Source organism: Brassica oleracea, chromosome C1, assembly GCF_000695525.1.
Source record: "Brassica oleracea var. oleracea cultivar TO1000 chromosome C1, BOL, whole genome shotgun sequence".
Lineage (NCBI taxonomy): Eukaryota > Viridiplantae > Streptophyta > Magnoliopsida > Brassicales > Brassicaceae > Brassica > Brassica oleracea.
In genome coordinates, this window is record NC_027748.1 from 1,577,765 (window position 1) to 1,596,400 (window position 18,636).

At 33.4% G+C, this 18,636-nt stretch overlaps 2 protein-coding genes across 2 annotated transcripts; both read left to right on the plus strand.

Moving 5' to 3' along the window:
* The first annotated feature begins 4,028 nt into the window (after window positions 1-4,028).
* LOC106328048 (NAC domain-containing protein 76) lies at window positions 4,029-7,464 on the plus strand. The gene is given in 6 exon segments (XM_013766407.1): window positions 4,029-4,199; window positions 4,339-4,432; window positions 5,327-5,500; window positions 5,596-5,867; window positions 6,641-7,294; window positions 7,296-7,464. Coding segments are annotated over 4 exon segments (1,155 nt in total). The 5' UTR covers window positions 4,029-4,199; window positions 4,339-4,432; window positions 5,327-5,331; the 3' UTR covers window positions 7,356-7,464.
* A 9,362-nt stretch (window positions 7,465-16,826) lies between these two features.
* LOC106327345 (F-box protein At1g30790-like) lies at window positions 16,827-18,636 on the plus strand. The gene has a single exon (XM_013765473.1). The coding sequence runs from the start codon at window positions 17,614-17,616 to the stop codon at window positions 18,352-18,354; it is 741 nt and encodes a 246-aa protein (XP_013620927.1). The 5' UTR covers window positions 16,827-17,613; the 3' UTR covers window positions 18,355-18,636.

Here is an 18,636-nt window from a genome sequence, read left to right on the forward strand (position 1 = left end):
ACATTTACTTGGCGAAGAAAACTTGATTCTGATCATAAGAATGTCTGGATCAACCGGTTTCTCGGTCAACATTTAAACAGTTCAAACTAGCTACTACTGCAAATCCTATTCGTCCATTCTGTGTTTTGTGGCCTTGAACCTGGAATCACTTTGGATCCGAAGCAATCGGGGTCGAATGAGTAGGATTACAAATGAGTAGATGGTTCGGAAGAAACGGGGTCAAATGAGTTCCACTATATATATTCTATACAAACTTATGAAATGGTGTTACAAAAACAAAAAAAAAGAATACAAACTTATGAACATTTTAGTATTAATCCAGTAGTATATCTCTATGTTCTAGAATGTTGTTTTTCAATAAATCCAGTAGTATCTCTCTATGTATATCAGTATATGTGTGTATGTTTCTAACAAGAGAGGGGAAAGATTTTTAAGCTGTCGTAAGTAGTTTATTCACCGGCCAAAAAAACTCAGAGAAATGTCGATGGGACCCACTAAAGAATGATTAGTTCCGCCGCTTGATTAGTGACCGTCGGCCGACCCACCACCGTCCTACGTGGACATTTTTTTTCTTACATTTTCAAAGTACTACTGGATTTTTTTTACCGTATCCGACTAGCCGCCGACATTAACATGACAAAAAGAAAGTATCACCTTAATCTCACCTCTAAGAAAAATATCAAAAGGTTTAAAAATTCGTCTAATTTTCATCTTCAGAGTAATATTTAAATGCATATTCTTCTCGTAGTTTATTTTGAGAGTTATTAAAAATTAATTATGTGTTTCATACCAAATCTAATATTTAATTTAGTTAGGCAACATTTGATACATAGGTAGAATTTTTGTTAAAAACAAAAAGTACATAAATTATTATATAAACGATTTTTTTTATCAAATAAAGACATTTACTCTTCCTAATATAACAGCGCAACAGAATAACAGGATAATTCCACGACTCCCTTTAAAAGCGGTTAGCATGCGTTTCGATTTAAGAATTATTTATTTATTTTTCTAAAAGCATGCGTCAGCCTTAAAAAGAAAGAAAAATGTGCGGAGGAAACAAGCAAAACAATTCTTCAATCCAAATATGAATTTGACACGTGCATGGAATTCGACTGAAGGACATGTTTGTCAACGTTAGAGTTCGTTAAGAAAAAGAACAAAGGTCATAAAGAACTTAAAGCACTGATCAATTCTGGCAAACCAATCAAAGTGTGGTAAATCAAATCATAATTATCCTCCTACAGTCTGTAACTTTCAATCTTTTTTTTTTTTGTCATCTCTGTAACTTTCAATCATAATCAACTCTTATATAACCATTTGGTGTTGGGACACGTATTTTAAGCCTATAACTTTTTTAAAACAAAAAAATATATATTTATTTTTCGTTTGATATAAAATATTGCTTTAACTCTTTAGTTTACATACTAAATACAAAAAACTATTATACCACTACTTCTTTCTTCTAGAAATATATAATATATTTTATAAAATGAACGACATGTACGAGTGATTGAGTAATTACCATCGCTCTAAATAACAAGAGCTGTTAGCAAAGTTTTCAACGTTATTTCTGTAAGGATTTCTGTGATGTTCATGGTATTTATCTATGTTTTTCGAACAATTTTGTGATATTTAATTTTCATTTTCAAAGAATGTCTGAAACCTAGTTAACAGAAAAGAATGTATTAATTAATTTAGAAATTAAATATATTCCTTTGTTTATTCATGAATTCCTGTTTACTGATCATTTATCAACTTCCTAATATCAATAAAACAAGATATTAAGAAAATAATATATTTTGTTAATTAATATGATGGAGAAGTAATCAAGAGTCAGTATCAAAAGAACGGCAATAAGCCGGTAGGTACAATTTTGAAGCGTAACAAGTTATGTCCAAACACGTTTAACGAAATTATAAATAATGGCATTGGCATAGGTCCAAAGCATGCAAGACCATATTGTTTCACTTTGTTATCAATTTTTCTGTATATTTTTTGGTGGCATGTAGTTTACAACGCCTTCCCTAACTTGATATAGTTAAAAAAAAATTGAGTGAATTGGCTTAAGATCCAAAAAGAATGATGAAATTAGCAAACTATCTATGATGAGATAAATTTTGTGTCTATAAAAAAAAGCACTACGACGTGGGATTTAGGATATTAATTTAATTAGGAAAAAAATTATGTATACATGATGCAATTTCACAAAAAAAAAATTACCACTTTATAAAAATTAGGTATAAATAGTGCGAGCTAAATTTCGGAAAGACTTGTTTACTCTCTCAGTTACTCGAACATTTTATCAAAGTTAACCGACGTTTTAGCAAAATCTAGATACCCAATGCTAAATCTAAAAATATATACATATATAATAAGTCGTTAAAATATGTGTATATCAACTCCGTTTAAGTTTGCAATATAAAAGTTACACTCATATATGCAGTGTGCATACTGTCGCTCACTATCTTGTATATATTGAATGTTTCCACTGGAATCACAGCAAAGTTTTTGAAAAAAAAAAAATCATAGCAAGTCTTTCAAAACATATTTTGTGTTTGCTGGTTTGTCAAAAAGTTCCTCAACTGTAACAAAGCTGAAGAACAAGTGAATAATTATATTTAAATACAATTTTTTCATATGTTAGAACTACGCTCTCAATATATCAAATCATTTTGGTACCAAAACAAGATCATAGCTTTATTTTTTGTTTCGTTAGATGTGTATGTATATATATTGATACCAGCTTTATTTATCTTCTACGTAAAGACAATAGCTCAACAGCCAACCAACATGCGCCACGTGATGGCTTCTGCTCGATCTCACTCTCTTCTCGTTGGTTCTTGTCGATAAATCATTGGAGATAAGAAGGCCACCACTGGGGAAGTCTTTAAGAAGATGAAGTGACGAGGGTACTTTGGCAAATAGAGGAGTTCACATAAGCATGTGAAGCGGGCGGTTCGTTTAATCTCGCCCACGTTGCAAAAGGACATTCTCTGTTGTGCCAGCGTGGCATGTTCCAGAATGTCAGAATGTTTGCAACATTAATACGCGTGATCTCATTGGTCTGACGGATAATTAATATAAGTAGTATATTTTTTTGGTTGAAATATGACAATTTATAGAACAGTTCGCAGTCGCATGTTTGAAAAGAAAAAAGAAGTAGTCAAAATATTTATGTTTATAATTACAAGTGATACAACTATCGATATATACACCGATTCAAAGTTAGAGAGTAAACTAAATTCTGATTTCAACCAATATAAATGTTGAACACGGTACCAATGTACCATCATTTGATTGAACAACTGGAAATTTTCTTAATATGAAAAAAAATCTTGCAAATGAGATTTTTGTTTTAATTTGTTTAGTTTTCTTGAAAATATGTATGCAACTCAGTATTTAATAATGCATCAATCAAAACCTCAGAACTAGTAATTTTGATATCTTTAGGTCTGTTTTATTCTAATACATACGCCTGTAGAATTAAAGCTATAAAAGTTAAAAAAAAATACTAAAACCATCTCCAACCAACACTTATTTATATCTATATATTTTCTTATAAAATAGAGAAACTCTCCAACCAACACTTATTTATATCTCTATATTTTCTTATAAAATAGAGAAACTCTATTATAGAGATGAAAATATTCCAATGTATGCCTCTATAATAGAGTTCCTCTATTTATAAGGGAAAATATAGAGATATGATATTTCTACCTCTAAATATAGAGGCAAAAAATAAATTTTCTCTATATTTTTTTTTAAAATAGAGGAACTCTATTATAGAAACATACATTGGAGCATTTTCAGTTCTATAATAAAGATTTCTATTTTAGAGAAAAATATAGAGGTATACGTTAGAGACGCTCTCGTACCCAGAAAAATGTGAAAAGAAGAGGGAGGAGGGTGACGTATGCAAATGGGGACATGGAGGAGGCCACGCGCAATTGAGCGGTCCACACTCTCTACACCTTTTATATTTCACCAAGCCATCAATCTCTCATTCCTCACTCTCTCTTCGTATTCCCCGAAACTCATAACCAAACCTCTCTCTCGACCATCGTCTTCTTCGTCACATCCACATCTCTCTGATCTTCTTCTTCTTCCTCGTTTTCTTTTTCTTACAAACGAGTAAACAACATTCGATAAACACATATATCTGTATATATGTGTATATATTCAACATATCAAAGAAGGTAAAACCTATTTACAACGAATTTCAATATCAAAATAGTTCATTCCTGTCGTCTAAACTTACACATAAATGCGTGTTTATGCTGTTTTGTTCACTAAAACATTGATCTCTTTGTACCCCTTTTGGCATATTTTCTTTAGTTCTTCAGCTTTTCGGGTTGACCGATCTGCATGCATAATCTGTCGATCTTGGTTATTAAACGTTTATGTATGTCCATTATATAAAAAACTTCAGGTATATTCACTTCTCAGCTCTTAATTAAGTCTTGTTAGTTTGTCTTAGTTTAGTATTTTCTCTTTTATTTTTGGAAAACACTTTTAATACTTTGTATATGAATATGACTTGTACATATTTATATGCATATTTATATTGTGCTTTAGTAGTAGTATAGCACAGTCGTGTGTGCTTTAAGATTTCTGAAATGAAGATAAACAAACAGACTTTGAAACCTTTCCAATAGTTTTTGCTCAGGCTTGATGATATTTTTCGTTTTTGTTTTGTTATAGATTTGGAAAAGACTGTTTTTGTTTGTATGTTTGTATTCCATAGGCCTGAATATACTGTATGCATAACATCAATATATATACGTAGTTGCTTCGGTCGGCTTGTTTTAGCTTAATTTTAGATCAGTATATTATGACATAAAATACTGTTTAAACACAAAGAAAATTCCGTTTCTCGATATATGCATGATCATTTCCACCATTTATTCACAAGCCACGTTTCAACAGGAAAACATCATTAGTACAAAGCTCTACGTTTGTCCGTTCGACTTTTAAACCTAACTTTCATGTTATTGTACCATCTTCTGATCACTTTTAAGATAGAGAAAAATAATCATGCATATCACTTTTTTATCTATGGAAACTGGTAATGAAGTTGAAACTAACCATTAAATGAGATAATTATTACTTTTTCAAAAGACTATTTTTTTTTTTTGAATAACCTATTACTTTTCATTCTTGCATCCTTGCCTTTTTCTAATTCTCTTTAATCATATATAAACCCCAACTCTTTGTGATGTGATACTAGCATGCATACACATTTACATGTATATATAACACATTTACTTGCATATATGATGTTTTACTAATGATCATTTTGGTGATGAAATTGGGTATTGTGCAGATATAATGGAATCAGTTGATCAGTCATGTAGTGTTCCTCCGGGATTCAGATTCCATCCAACAGATGAAGAGCTCGTTGGTTACTATTTGAGGAAGAAAGTGGCTTCACAAAAGATCGATCTTGATGTCATTAGAGATATTGATCTCTACAGAATCGAACCGTGGGATTTACAAGGTTCCACACTATACATACTTAGTTTAGGCATTATTTTGTTAATATGACAATATGAATGCATAAATCTAATGAATATTGTTTTATATATGATATAGAGAAATGCCGAATCGGATATGAGGAACGAAATGAATGGTATTTCTTCAGCCACAAAGATAAGAAATATCCAACGGGGACAAGGACGAACAGAGCGACCATCGCTGGTTTCTGGAAGGCCACAGGTCGAGACAAGGCTGTTTATGACAAGTCAAAACTAATTGGTATGAGGAAAACACTTGTATTCTACAAAGGAAGAGCCCCTAATGGCCAAAAAACTGATTGGATCATGCATGAATACCGGCTAGAGTCCGATGAGAATGCCCCTCCTCAGGTATTGTATATTTTACTTATGATTTTTTCGAAATAGGTAGGATGGATAATTGTATTAGCTTACATATTCAATTTAGTTATTTTCCAACAAAAAATACCGGAAATTACATGAACTTATTTGGTTTATCATGTGGTCTATAGACTTTTTGGGGTCTCATAAGCTCCTTTAGGAGACACAGTTTAACCTTTTAGTAAAAGTCGAGCCTTTTTAAGACTTATTGTAACATGTTACACCTTTAATCACAAAACAAAAAGTAAAAAGACTGCACTAAAACTTCAGTTCCATATATGTAGACTAAAGTCCATTCCTATATATTTCTCTTTAGGTCGAACCATATATATTTATATTTAAGCGTTTCAAGTCTTACGAAGACTTAATTCTTCTAACTAAAGACATGACATAAAACGAGTTATACGTGTACCTTCAAATCCCTGACCTAGCATTAAGATTATCATATTTTGTAAGTACCATTATTAACAACTCCAGAAAATTTAAATACTAGGATGTATGTGATATATATATCTGCACTCTCTCAAACTCGAATGAGTTTAATAGTCAATTTAAAATAGCTAGCAAATGAGTATGTACCTATGCTATTGGTAGCTTTCTTTCTTGAGCTATCAAACTTTTAAGGCATGCTTTTCATTGTGTTTCTCTACATGTAAAAGCATAATTATTTCTTCTTTTTGGTTGATATGTCCTAAAGGTTAGGCGTATTCACACCAATGTATGATAACCATTCCTTATTAATTATGATTGTGTGCGCATTGTAGGAAGAAGGATGGGTGGTCTGTAGAGCTTTCAAGAAAAAACCAACGACCGGGCAAGCCAAGAACACGGAAACTTGGAGATCAAGTTACTTTTACGATGAATTACCGAGCGGAGTTGGCTCGGCTATGGAGCCTCTCGATTACGTATCTAAGCAGAAGCAAAACATTTTTGCACAAGATGTTTTGTTCAAGCAAGAACTAGAAGGGTCGGATATTGGTTTGAACTTCATCCACTGCGATCAATTCATTCAACTTCCCCAGCTAGAAAGCCCTTCACTCCCTAATATGAAGAGGCCAATGAGCTCAACGTCAATAACATCATCGGAGAAGATTCATAATAAGCACAAAAGACCACTAATAGAAGAGGACGAGCTGATAAATAGTCAAAATAAAGTTAAGAGGAAGAGAACATCAGTGGTGACGACGGATTGGAGAGCACTCGATAAATTTGTTGCTTCTCAACTTATGAGCCAAGAAGATGGAGTTTTAGATTTTGGTGGTCATAAAGAAGACGACAGCAAAAACACTGGTCACTGCAATAACGAAGTGAGCATTAATAACAATGGAACAGAGATGGCTTCGTCGTCGTTATTAAGTGATAGAGAAGAAGAGAACAGGTTCATCAGTGGGTTCTTGTGTACGAATTTGGACGATGACTTATATAGGGATTTGCATGTTTGATACGTCTATAGCATGGTGCGTAACGTTTTCTATATAGGTAGAATAAATTGATATAACATATATAAAGATTTGTAAAAGCTTTTTTTCTTTCTTTTTTATTATATGGATATCGTATGTATTTTTCGCGAAAAAAGCCTGTGGAAGAGTGAAGATAAATGATTTATTTGTCTACTGATGTGTATAACTAGGGTTTTAGGGTTTTGGTTTACATGTCTATGATTTGAAGATCAAATTAAAAAAAAAACACCGCAGGAATTATTTTTTATATTGTTTCCAATTGAGCATCACAATTTTTTTAGTTTTTGTAATTGTTTTTTTGGTATAATGTATAAATATTTTCTATTTCATAAGTAAACACGTTTCACTAAATATTATTTCTTCGTGTCTTCTCTGCACTATCCTCACAGTATGTTTTTTTTAAAAAAAAACCTCATGACTGTATGGTTACTTTGTTTCTAGACAGTGATCACCTTTCGTTGGCTAGTTCATCCAATTTAGGTCACAACTCTTTTTTCAATTAATTCATTTTCTGAACGAAAAGTTGACCAACATATACTATAGATAATTTATTATTAATAATAAAAGTGTTATTATATTGATATACGTAACTAATTAAGTTTGCATATTTTTTTTTTGCTAAAATTTAAGTTTGCATATTAACTCGTAGATATACGAGATGGAATATGTAAGTTAAGTTCACATACACAACTATTTGCAAACAATGTTTAAGAAATTGCTACGCAGTGTTATGCACTTTATATAAAATAGTATTGTTTAGGTGGGTTTGTATTGAATTCTTAAACGTGTAAAAATTGATTTGAAAAAATTGTTTTATTTATACCCGATTTACAGACTAGACAGTTTTAGAATATTGCAGTGTAGAAAGAGATCCTATAGTATCTAAGAATATGTAAGTTCATGTTAAAAACACGATTATGTTGTATACATCAGTAAACAACATCAAATTTCATAGAATAGACTATTTACAGATAAACTAATTAATTAACGATATGGGGAGTAAGGAAATAAAAACAAGAGTTGGCCCAAAGTGGACCCATGAGTTGTCGAGCGTGCGGTGTACACGATGGGGAGTCCGTTGGGCATGCTTTGTCGTCGTTTCAAGAGTCCCCTTACCCGTTTCTTCCCTTTTCTATGTAAATTTCAGTCTAGTTCCTATAAAATTAAATTATTCCTTATCCTAAATCATTTTGTTTTCGTATAATGCCAAAGCATAATTTTTTTTTTGGTAAAAGCCAATGCATAATTGTACACATTAAGTAGTTTAGACTATACGTGGAAACATTTTGATCCAATTAATAGCTGCCTCCCAGTTAAAAAAAAAACAATTAATAGCTGCCTACAAAAAATAAAGAGTTCATATACCAAAAGTTAGACCATGCACGTTTAGAATCAGTGGAAGCTTCCGTCCACAATGTTGATTAAAATGAGATTTCGTTTACTCCAAATGATTTCGTTTTACATGGTTCCATGCATGCGTTAAGTTCAATGTTACGGAATGTGTGAATTGAATTCACAGAGTAAGTTCATGTTAAATCGTGAGCGTCAAATTGGATTGAAATCGTTAACCTTGGTCTACGATCATTTTATCAACTTCTAATATACTTTTAAACTGATATCTCCTGGATGGAGATTAACCTAGATGTATTGATAAATAAGGCAAATTAATGGAACTAATCTTTTTTTTTTGTCAGCTGGAACTAATCTTTTTAGATGTATAAGATATAACATTGTATGGACATGCTATAAAATATATTGGAAAGATCTTCAACATTGTTGAAGTAATCTAAAAATGAATATATTCAACATTATAAATATATATTATGGTACATGGCTATAGGTTATTGTCAAAAAGTGATGCCAAAATATAAGCAAAGGAGATTTACTTGATGGTAGCTTTTGAGGGGGAGGGATGTGATTGAAAGAAAGACAAGGCTTCTGATTTGTCCATTTCATACTTAAGGTGGGTCAACTAAACCACTCTCATGGATTCTATGCAATCCTTTCTTATTTTGCATTTTCTATCTTTTTTTTTCCTACAAGTTCATATATTGTGTCGATAACTTTTAAAATTTTATAGCTGCCATAAACAGTTCACTATAGAGTTAGCTTTACATTTACAAAACATGTACAATACAGTTATAACATTTTCAAAAACATATGCGTTGGTGAATTCAGAAATGCGAGAGATGAGAGGCTTTTAGTATTTCATTAAAAAAATATCTATTTCACATTCAAAATTATTGCAACTAATAAGTTTTTTTTTTTATCAAATCTAACAATTTTTTATAGAAAAATACCCTATGATAGCACTAAAAAAGTTTCTATCACAAATATAGACTTTAAGAATCAAAATGATCAAAATGTTTCATTAAAGAGGTAAATATACACTTATACCCCTAGAGTTAACTAATCCAATTTTTAGGGTTTAGAGTTAAGAGGTGGGGATTTGGGTTTGATGTTTAAAATTTTATAAAATAGAAAATAAATATTAAAAATTTTAAAATAAAAATTTTTAAAATAGTTTCAAAAAGTATTTTCGAATTACAAAAAGAAAATTTGAAAAAAAAAAATTCGAAAAAAAAGAAATTCAAAAAAAAAAATTATAAAAAAGTTCGAATTTGAAAACATATAATCTAAAACTATAAAAAAATTATTTTTTTTTATTTTTTTTATTTTTTATATATTTAGGGTATTAGTGTCTTTTTACCTATTAAATGAAATATTTTGGTCATTTTTCTCCTTGTGGTCTATTTTTGCGACGAAAACTTGAAAATGATATATTTACGAGAATTGCCCTTTTTTATATTGTTTGATAATAAAACTTATATATTTAGATATACAGACGCTTACAAATCACACAAAAACACTAGTAAATTAATCTCGGGTTTATGGGCGGATCTAGAAATGTTTTAAGATGGGGCCACAACACTGAAAAAACATATAAATAAATTTAAAGAAGTCATATTTATTATTTCTCCGCTAAACTATAAATATTTTAATCAAATTCATTAAATACTTGAAAAAAAAAAAACAGTTGGGGCACGTGACCCCCGTTACCCCGTACCCCGTAACGTCCGCCCGCCCCTGCTCGGGTTAACATCATATTAAGCTTTTAACACAAACATCTTAAGTAACAAGTCTTGGTCATGTACTGCTATATAAAAAAATATAATAAACTGAAATTCTGAAACAAACGTATAAACTCAAAATATTAATGAAAGCTTATACGTGAACAATTGATAGTTTAATAATTAGTTTTTACAAGTGTTACTAGAATATCTAGCAAATAGGTATTTATATATTTTGTAAACAAAATGGAAAAAATCCTCAAAAATTTTCACACTCCAATTAGTGAAGAATTGATTAGAATTATGACAGATCAACCAATTGTACCATCACAAGGATCAAGCATCTTTCTCGTTATTAACTACTGGAAGCGCTCCACGTAAGTAAAAATAGACAGTCAGTATGTGAGTATGATTAGTAACAATTACGCACTTTTAATCAAACTAATGATTAATTTGGTACTTTTTGCCACTCTCCAAAGAATATAATTCATCGAATGCTTCGTTTTCCATGAAATATATGGTGTAATTTTCACATCTTGAATTAGTTTTATGATACAATAAGGTCACATTTCTGTAACCCTGACTATATATCAACTACTAAGATTTGTAATTTGTAATTTATACAGTTTTATATTCACAAGCTTTTCTTTAGTTTTTCTGTTACAAGTATTTTGGTTACATAAATCATACATAGTAAGCAATCATTTCAATGTCTTGGAAGTGTCTCTTAGTTTTTACAATCACTGCGAAAATTTCGTATAGCTGTTTCTGCAGTTAAGGTATGTTCAAGCCGATGACGTGCAAATATAGACATGTTACTTATGTACGGATTATATGGTTTGCATATACATAAAATGCAACTATATTGAGTTACAAAAAAAAATGCAACTATATTGAGTTACAAAAAAAATGCAACTATATTATGATATGGGTTAGACCATCATTAATCCCAGTCTTTTAAATGAGGTTCTTAGATTCGGCTAATAGACGGTTCTAAGCTTTTCTTAGATTTTAACTAAGAAAAGTTAAGAACCGTCTCTTAAATAAGAGATATAAGACCATGATTAACCCGTGATTTTTAGAGTGAAGTTCTTAGAGGAAGTTAAGAAACAATTTCTTAATTTCCGTTAAGAAACTCATCCTAAGAACTTCACGTTAATCATGCTTTAAGAGTCGTTTCTTAGCTAAAAAATATTTAGAAAAAAAATAAAAAAAAATGTCAAATCATGATTTAAGAACCCCGGCTAAGAAACTATCGTTAATTGATGTCCTTACACCCACTGACCACCTCTAGTCAACTCTCTCTTTCGGGGGAAATAATAAGAAAGTGTCTCAGAACCTTGACCAATGGGTAATGGGAACTTGACCAAATAAGGGAATCGCTGTTTTGCACACATTGTCGTCTTTCAATCAATTTTTCAGACCAAGCATTAATAAATAAATAAAGTAAATTAACAAAGTTGGTGTGTGTGGTCAAGAGAGAGTAGATACAATGATGGAGTTCTTCTACCGTGGGAAGATTTGATCAAATCTAATAATAGTATAAGATTGCCATTTGAATGAGATTTCTCAAAAACCTGGTTACATTTGACATATAAGTGAAGAGGTCATGGACTGCGTCGAATGGTTATTAACAAAAACTTACCATTGTTATGTGAACGTCGAATGGCCAATTGAATTTTATAATAATGATGACACGAAAAAAAAAACAAATCACTAATGAAATAAGCTGGGTGAAAACGACCTCAAATGTTCTCTGCTACTCTATATGTTGCTTGTTGCAAGAGTAACCCATCATTGTTACAAAAGCCCATGCCTAGATAAGCAAAGAAAGAGCCTAACAAGAAACCCAACTTTAACCAAGAAAGTAGAAAAGATTACAAGTCCATTGTATACGATGGAAATACCTGATCTGATCAACCGAAGTAGCAGAGTAGAGGAAACTCATCATGTTGATCAAGCGATGATGAAGTGGGAATAAGATTAAGTCAAAAACTTCACAAAATAAATTTAGTTTACAAACTTAATGGTGACCAAGAAAATACAACCTATTTATTTGTCATTTCCCCTCATTTTATTTTACCAAAAAAAAAAACAACCTATTTAGTAAAAAAATGAAAAATCTAGTAAATCCATAAACCAAAAAGAATGCAACAACTAGCCATAGATATTTCAAAACAGTGGAGACAAACCGAACAGCAAAACTTACTATACTCTCTTCAACTGAGAAATCTCTTCTTGCAGAAGTTCCATTACAGTCTCCTTCAGCAACGACATGGTTTGGTTCCTCGTATACTAAACTTAAACCACAATTCACAATCTCACCTGCTCCATCTCTCACTTTGAATTCTATTGAAGCCTCTGTATGAACACATTCAAGATGTTCTCGCGACCCTTCTACATGATTTCTTAGGTGTGAGCAGCTGGTGTAACCGATAAACACATGGTCCGAATCAATCTCGCGCGGTTCGATCCAACCTCCACCAAGAGTGCAGCTGAAACGTACACATGTTCCAAGTTCGTTTGTGAACTCACAAGTGCACTCTATCGAGAAACGGTTGATTTCATCTTGTGGGTAAGGGAATGCCACAACAGCGCATAGAACTATTGTTGAAAGCCTGTTGTCGCACCAATGTGGCGGAAACTTGAGCTTTAAGGAAGATCGAATTGTACGATGGTTGAACCATGATGGGACTTCGCTCCCTGGAAAGGAGGTAATGAGCAAAGCTTCTGAAACATTGCCCTGCAAAAGTAACACATAAACCAACAAAATCAATCATAAACTGTTATAGATATATAAATATATTTTTTAACACAATATATTTTGTACATATATGTATTTTAACACAATATATTTTGTACATATATGTATATATATATTTTTTTATATTTTTTTTGAATGCTAAAAGGTTGGGGCCAAAGTACATACCCCCAGGGGCCGAAACCACAACATAAACTCACCAGGACCTGACTCAATTCAGCATCGAGTCTCATCGTTTAGAGAACTCACCACCCCGGTGGATGAGGATGCCAGTTTAATGCCAAAGACAAAGAGGTATCAAAAGAGGTCGATGAGGAGTTTAATTGGGAGTGTTCCAAAAAAAAGAAAAAAAAAAGAGAGAAAAAAAGAAGAGCTTAATCGGGATTGGGACAGTTTAAGACGAGAAGCACAAGGTAGATATTGCAACGAAGAGAGGTCAGTTAAGACATTTGACTCCTCCGACTGGGAGGCGCTACGCACTGCAGATGTTACTGTAGTGAGTGAAACCATTGAAGGCCGTGGATGCAAACACTAAATTTGCGGGATATATTCAAGTACAGTTTTATCCAAATTTAATTATAGTTTAACTTTTAAGTATTTGACTATTAACGTGAAGATAATGCAGGATTTCCTTAATCGGGTGCGAAGAGACCACAACAACGGTCTAGACCTTTGAATGGTTACGACACGTTGAGCCCCATAAATCAAAGTGAGTAAAGTTTTTATCTCTCTCTCACTTATTAATGCAATATATATCAAGTCACCACTTAGTCAGTTAAGATTAGTTATTGCATTGCTCATTATATTATAAAATCATGCAGACAATATCTTCTCAGTTTCTTAGGGCTAGGCCCTAAATGCGTGGACTGCGTAAGGCTATTAACCCTTCACCAGTAAGCATTGATGATCATCTATATTTTGTCCATGCGAAGTGAATTATATGAACTTAAGGTCAAACAAATTGACAGGTTGATATAAATATTGCACGGATAGCAGTCAGGCTGGGTTGGGTACCCGTTCTGGTTGAGGGGTCTCTTCACGTTCATCATATAGACGAGTAAAGCATTCTACGATACTGGTGCTTAATGGAAATTGCACTTTATTATGCTTTTTTTTTTTTGGTTTATCCAGGTATCCTGAGCTCGAGTCTGTACAAAAATATATGTTGCCACGTTTATGCAATCTTGATCAAGAAACATTGTAAGACCTCATCATATTTTACTGTTGTTTATTCTAAGACACCCCTTCATTAGTCTAAAGCCGTACTATCTCATACACAGGTACGAGTTACACTACCAAATGATCACTTTCGGAAAGGTACGTATAACATATACACATCTATGTATGAAAAAAATAAGCAGGACATGTGATGGGATTTTAATCTACTTGAATTATGTAGGTGTTTTGCACAAAGAGAGAACCTAATTGTAAGGCATGTCCTATGAGAGGGGAATGCAAACATTTTGCTAGTGCATGTGGAAGGTGGTACAACGCATTCTCTTAACTTTTCAGTATCATTACTCTCCTAACTTTTAGTAATCATTACGAGGAAACTCTGTATTCAAATTATAACTCACTAAATGTGCAATATGAGTCTCTGAAGTAGTTCTCTCGGTTGGTAATATGATTTACATGTATTTGGTTTACAATGCAAGGCCCCAACTCAGAGAAAGACATGGGGACGTCTGATAAAGTATCACCGGAGCTTAAGTGCCCACAAATTTCAATAGGTGATATAGAAGATGTTCCAACGATCAGGCTGAACAAGGATGGATCAACACCAAAGCAGATTAGAGATATGATGAAAGTTGATGGTTTAACCAATGATGATGTCAAGAGCCATTTACAAGTATACAAAAAGCTCTCATCTTTTTGAAACCAATTACAAACTTGATTTTTGTGAGTGTGGATTAATGATTAGTGTCTGAATGCAGAAATATAGAATGCATATCCGTAAGCATCCGCTGTATCCAGCAGCAAAGACTCTGCCATCCTCGGATCAGGCTGTTTTGTTAGATAAAGAAACACAAAGCTTAATAAGCTTGATGAGATCGGATTCACCACAAAGCCCGCTTGTTGTTGGTAGAGGTTTGTTCAGTAATAATAATGGTCATAGCTCAGAGGACGAAGAGAAATCTGATGGACCTAGTAGCTGGAAAAGTGAGTCAAATAAGAAGAGACAAGCGTTGGATCTTGAGCTTTGAAGACCAGTCATAATACTATGCATAGTGATGAACGATAAAATGTTACCAATAAAAAAGTTGAAAGTTTTACTCGGGAGTTTTGTAGATGTAAAACATGAGAGAGGGAATATAGAAAGAGAGAGAGAGAAGAGATCAAACTCTTCAGGTTTGTGTTTTAGTTTTTTTTGTTTACTTCACAAGAAAGTGAAAACTGATAAATCAAAGATTTTGTTCTATTGATGTCTGAATGTAAAAGTCCTTTTGTTGTTTTACAGGCTCGGTAAAACTTATGTTCTTTTTACTTTTTACCTTCAACAACAGAGGGTGGGGGTAAACTACAACACATTGTCTGTGTAAGACATGGTTTTCTTCAATCTACCTAATATGACAGTGATTATGGAAAAAGAAGAAAGAATCTTATATTGCCAATACATAAAAGATAAGATTTGTTTGGGTCTTAAAATTGACAACAAGATAACGATGAGATTTTTCTTTATTGAGATAGAAAAATTGATGATTCACGGATATGAATAATTAGGCTGATTGATGTTTAAATCCACGAGATTTACATGTTTGGTGGAGTGGAACAGCTTTCTTGCGCCTTGTACATATAGGTAGATAGAGATACTTTATCGTCGACATCATATTTCTTTGAATTTTCATAAATTTTATTAAAGCTCAAATGGGTAAAGGTTATGATTTTGGGCTAAAAACAACCGGTTTAGCCACCTGGTTCTTCAGAAAATTGATTTTGATCAATAATTAGTTTTTTTTTTATTATTTTAATGTGCTGGGCCTTGCGGGCGCCACATCTTCACCTTCATCAATATTCACATAGATAGATTGGAGTTTTTATAAGTTATGTATTGATCAATATGAACAAATTGCTACTTTTCAATTGATTTTCCATTTTACTGTCTACTGTTGTGCATTATAAGAGTTGCAAAACAACTTCTATCAACATGATGACGATGCTTGGTGATCATAATAATGATTATGATGTCTCAATCTCTCTCTCTATCCATGGCTTAAGGGATCAGTAACCTGATGCACCTCACGGGGCTTCGGCGCTACTGTACTGTCCCACGGCTCGAGCATGAGGAATCGATTGCTTCCCAGCTGCAAGTGCATTCACGTTCTCGACTAGATACTGCCTCGGGAGCCTCCCCACCACATTACCTTCCTCGTTCCCTTGTCTATCGAGGAATGCGAAATGAGGAATACCTTCAACACCAAACTCATCCAGCTCTTGCTCCCATTTTGTGCTGTCCACATTTAGCATCACAAAGTTCACTTTGTCCCTGCAGATCACAAAGCCTCCAATGAAACTAAGACAATAACTAACACACACACACACACACAAAGAATTACACTTTAGCCCTATAAAATGCTAAATTAGCATCTAAAGAGCTCTCTAACCTCTATAAATGAGTAAAACTAACATGAGAGTGGCTTGCTTTTGCAACTAGAATCTTCAAAGCTTTAGCTTGTCCATTTAACATCTAAAAGTTCCAAATCCAATTCCTAAACAAGTTCCAAAATCCATTAAAACCAACAACAATCTTGAATTCAAGCTCTAGCTTGTTGTTCATTAGCCTTCAACAATAGCCAAATCCATTCCTAGAGAAGTTTCCTTAATCCATTAAACAAACGCCACACAAGATGTTTCATATATTTTTTTCAAGAAAATTGTGACCATCAAATCAAACACACGCATAAAAGAGCAAGCATTATTACTTTTATTGCTGCTCGATTTTGTAAACATCAGGGGCTTAAGGAAAACACTAAGCTGACATCGTCACTAGACAGAGATGACGAACAAAAGGTTTCCAACTTTACAAGTCGATGATTATCAGAATTCCAGAAAGGGATGATCATCAAAGATGGCTTCTTCGTCTTTTTATTTTTATTTTTATTAGGGACCGAATCTAAAGGAGTTAGTCTATTAAACTAGGTTGTGTTAGACTTGTTAAGTTCAAAACGAACGGCTAAGATCTGTCTGAACTCCGAAAAGGAAACTTCTTTGTCTTTTTATATCGATCTAAGATCTATCAATCGAGTCAAAATTAAGGGTTTTCGTTCCATGATGAAACCTGAGAAGGGCAGCCGATGCATCTTGGAACCGATCCCTCTTGATCTGAAGAAATTGACTAGATCGCCTGCAAAGAGCCGCCCAGGTAAGAAGCTACATGTCTTCCTCCCTTACGATATGGAGGTGGAGACACTGATTAGATTGCCTGGAAAGTCGCTTATGAAGTTCCTATGCGTGTCCAAGACTTGGTCTTCCTTTATCCGAAGCCAAAGATTCGTCGCTTCTTACTACGCTGCCAAGCCATAGCTTTTGTTATAACACTTGGAGGAGGAGGAGGAGGAGGACTAGTATCTCGTAGCCGAGTTACCTCCCCGTATTATCGCCCTATGACTGTGGGACTAAGCATCAATGGTTTCATGTATTATGCTGCTTCTGTTCCAAATCAAACTGCAGAGACTCCTCCTACTCATGTGTTTGTGTGTTTTGATGTTAGAAACGAGAGGATACTAAGTTTTATCACTACGCCTAAGGAGGTCCTGGTTTGGAAGGTTCATACATCATTGATAGAATACAAAGGGAAGCTAGCTGTCGTTGTACCAACAAACTGTTTGAGATCTGGTTCTTCTTTCGACCGTTTTGATCTTTGGATACTGGAGGATGTGACGAAACATGAGTGGTCCAGACAATCATTTCAGCTTCCCTTGTCTCTTCCCTTCGCTTTTCGGAGGAGTCAGCGTATGATTTCCCAAGGAACCAACAAGGCCGGTGAAATCATTTTCTCCCCAACATCTCTGCCAGGCCGTGCCCAGCCCTTCTATGTTTTCTACTTCAACCCAGACACCAAAAACACGAGAAGAGTCAGGATCCACGGAGTCGCTGATACTGAAGAGTTCTGGAGCCGTCATGGACTCACAGGCATGTGCTGCGTCTCTTTCTCGCCCCAACACGATGATAGTATTGCTTTTTTATAACTGTGTGTTTTTTTGTGTAAGAGCTTGACAAAACAAAAACTCTCTTTTTTATTAATATTTATCCAGCAAACTTGTTTTTGTTATCTTTAGTGACTCGAATCCGTTGATGGTTTTTTTTTTTTAATTTCTTGTTGCTTCTTTATTCTTGTTTATTCTAGTTTCACAACTCTTTACTTGTGTATTGTGTAATATGTGCACTAGATTTCTTTCAACTTGTCTTGCTACTGTGTTCTCTGTTTGTATAAGGAAGACACTATGCTTATACGGTTGGAAAATTTCTGA

What these genes read in the sequence shown, in the direction of transcription:
- LOC106327345 (XM_013765473.1), top strand. Translation starts at nt 17,614, where the DNA reads ATGCGTGTCCAAGACTTGGTCTTCCTTTATCCGAAGCCAAAGATTCGT.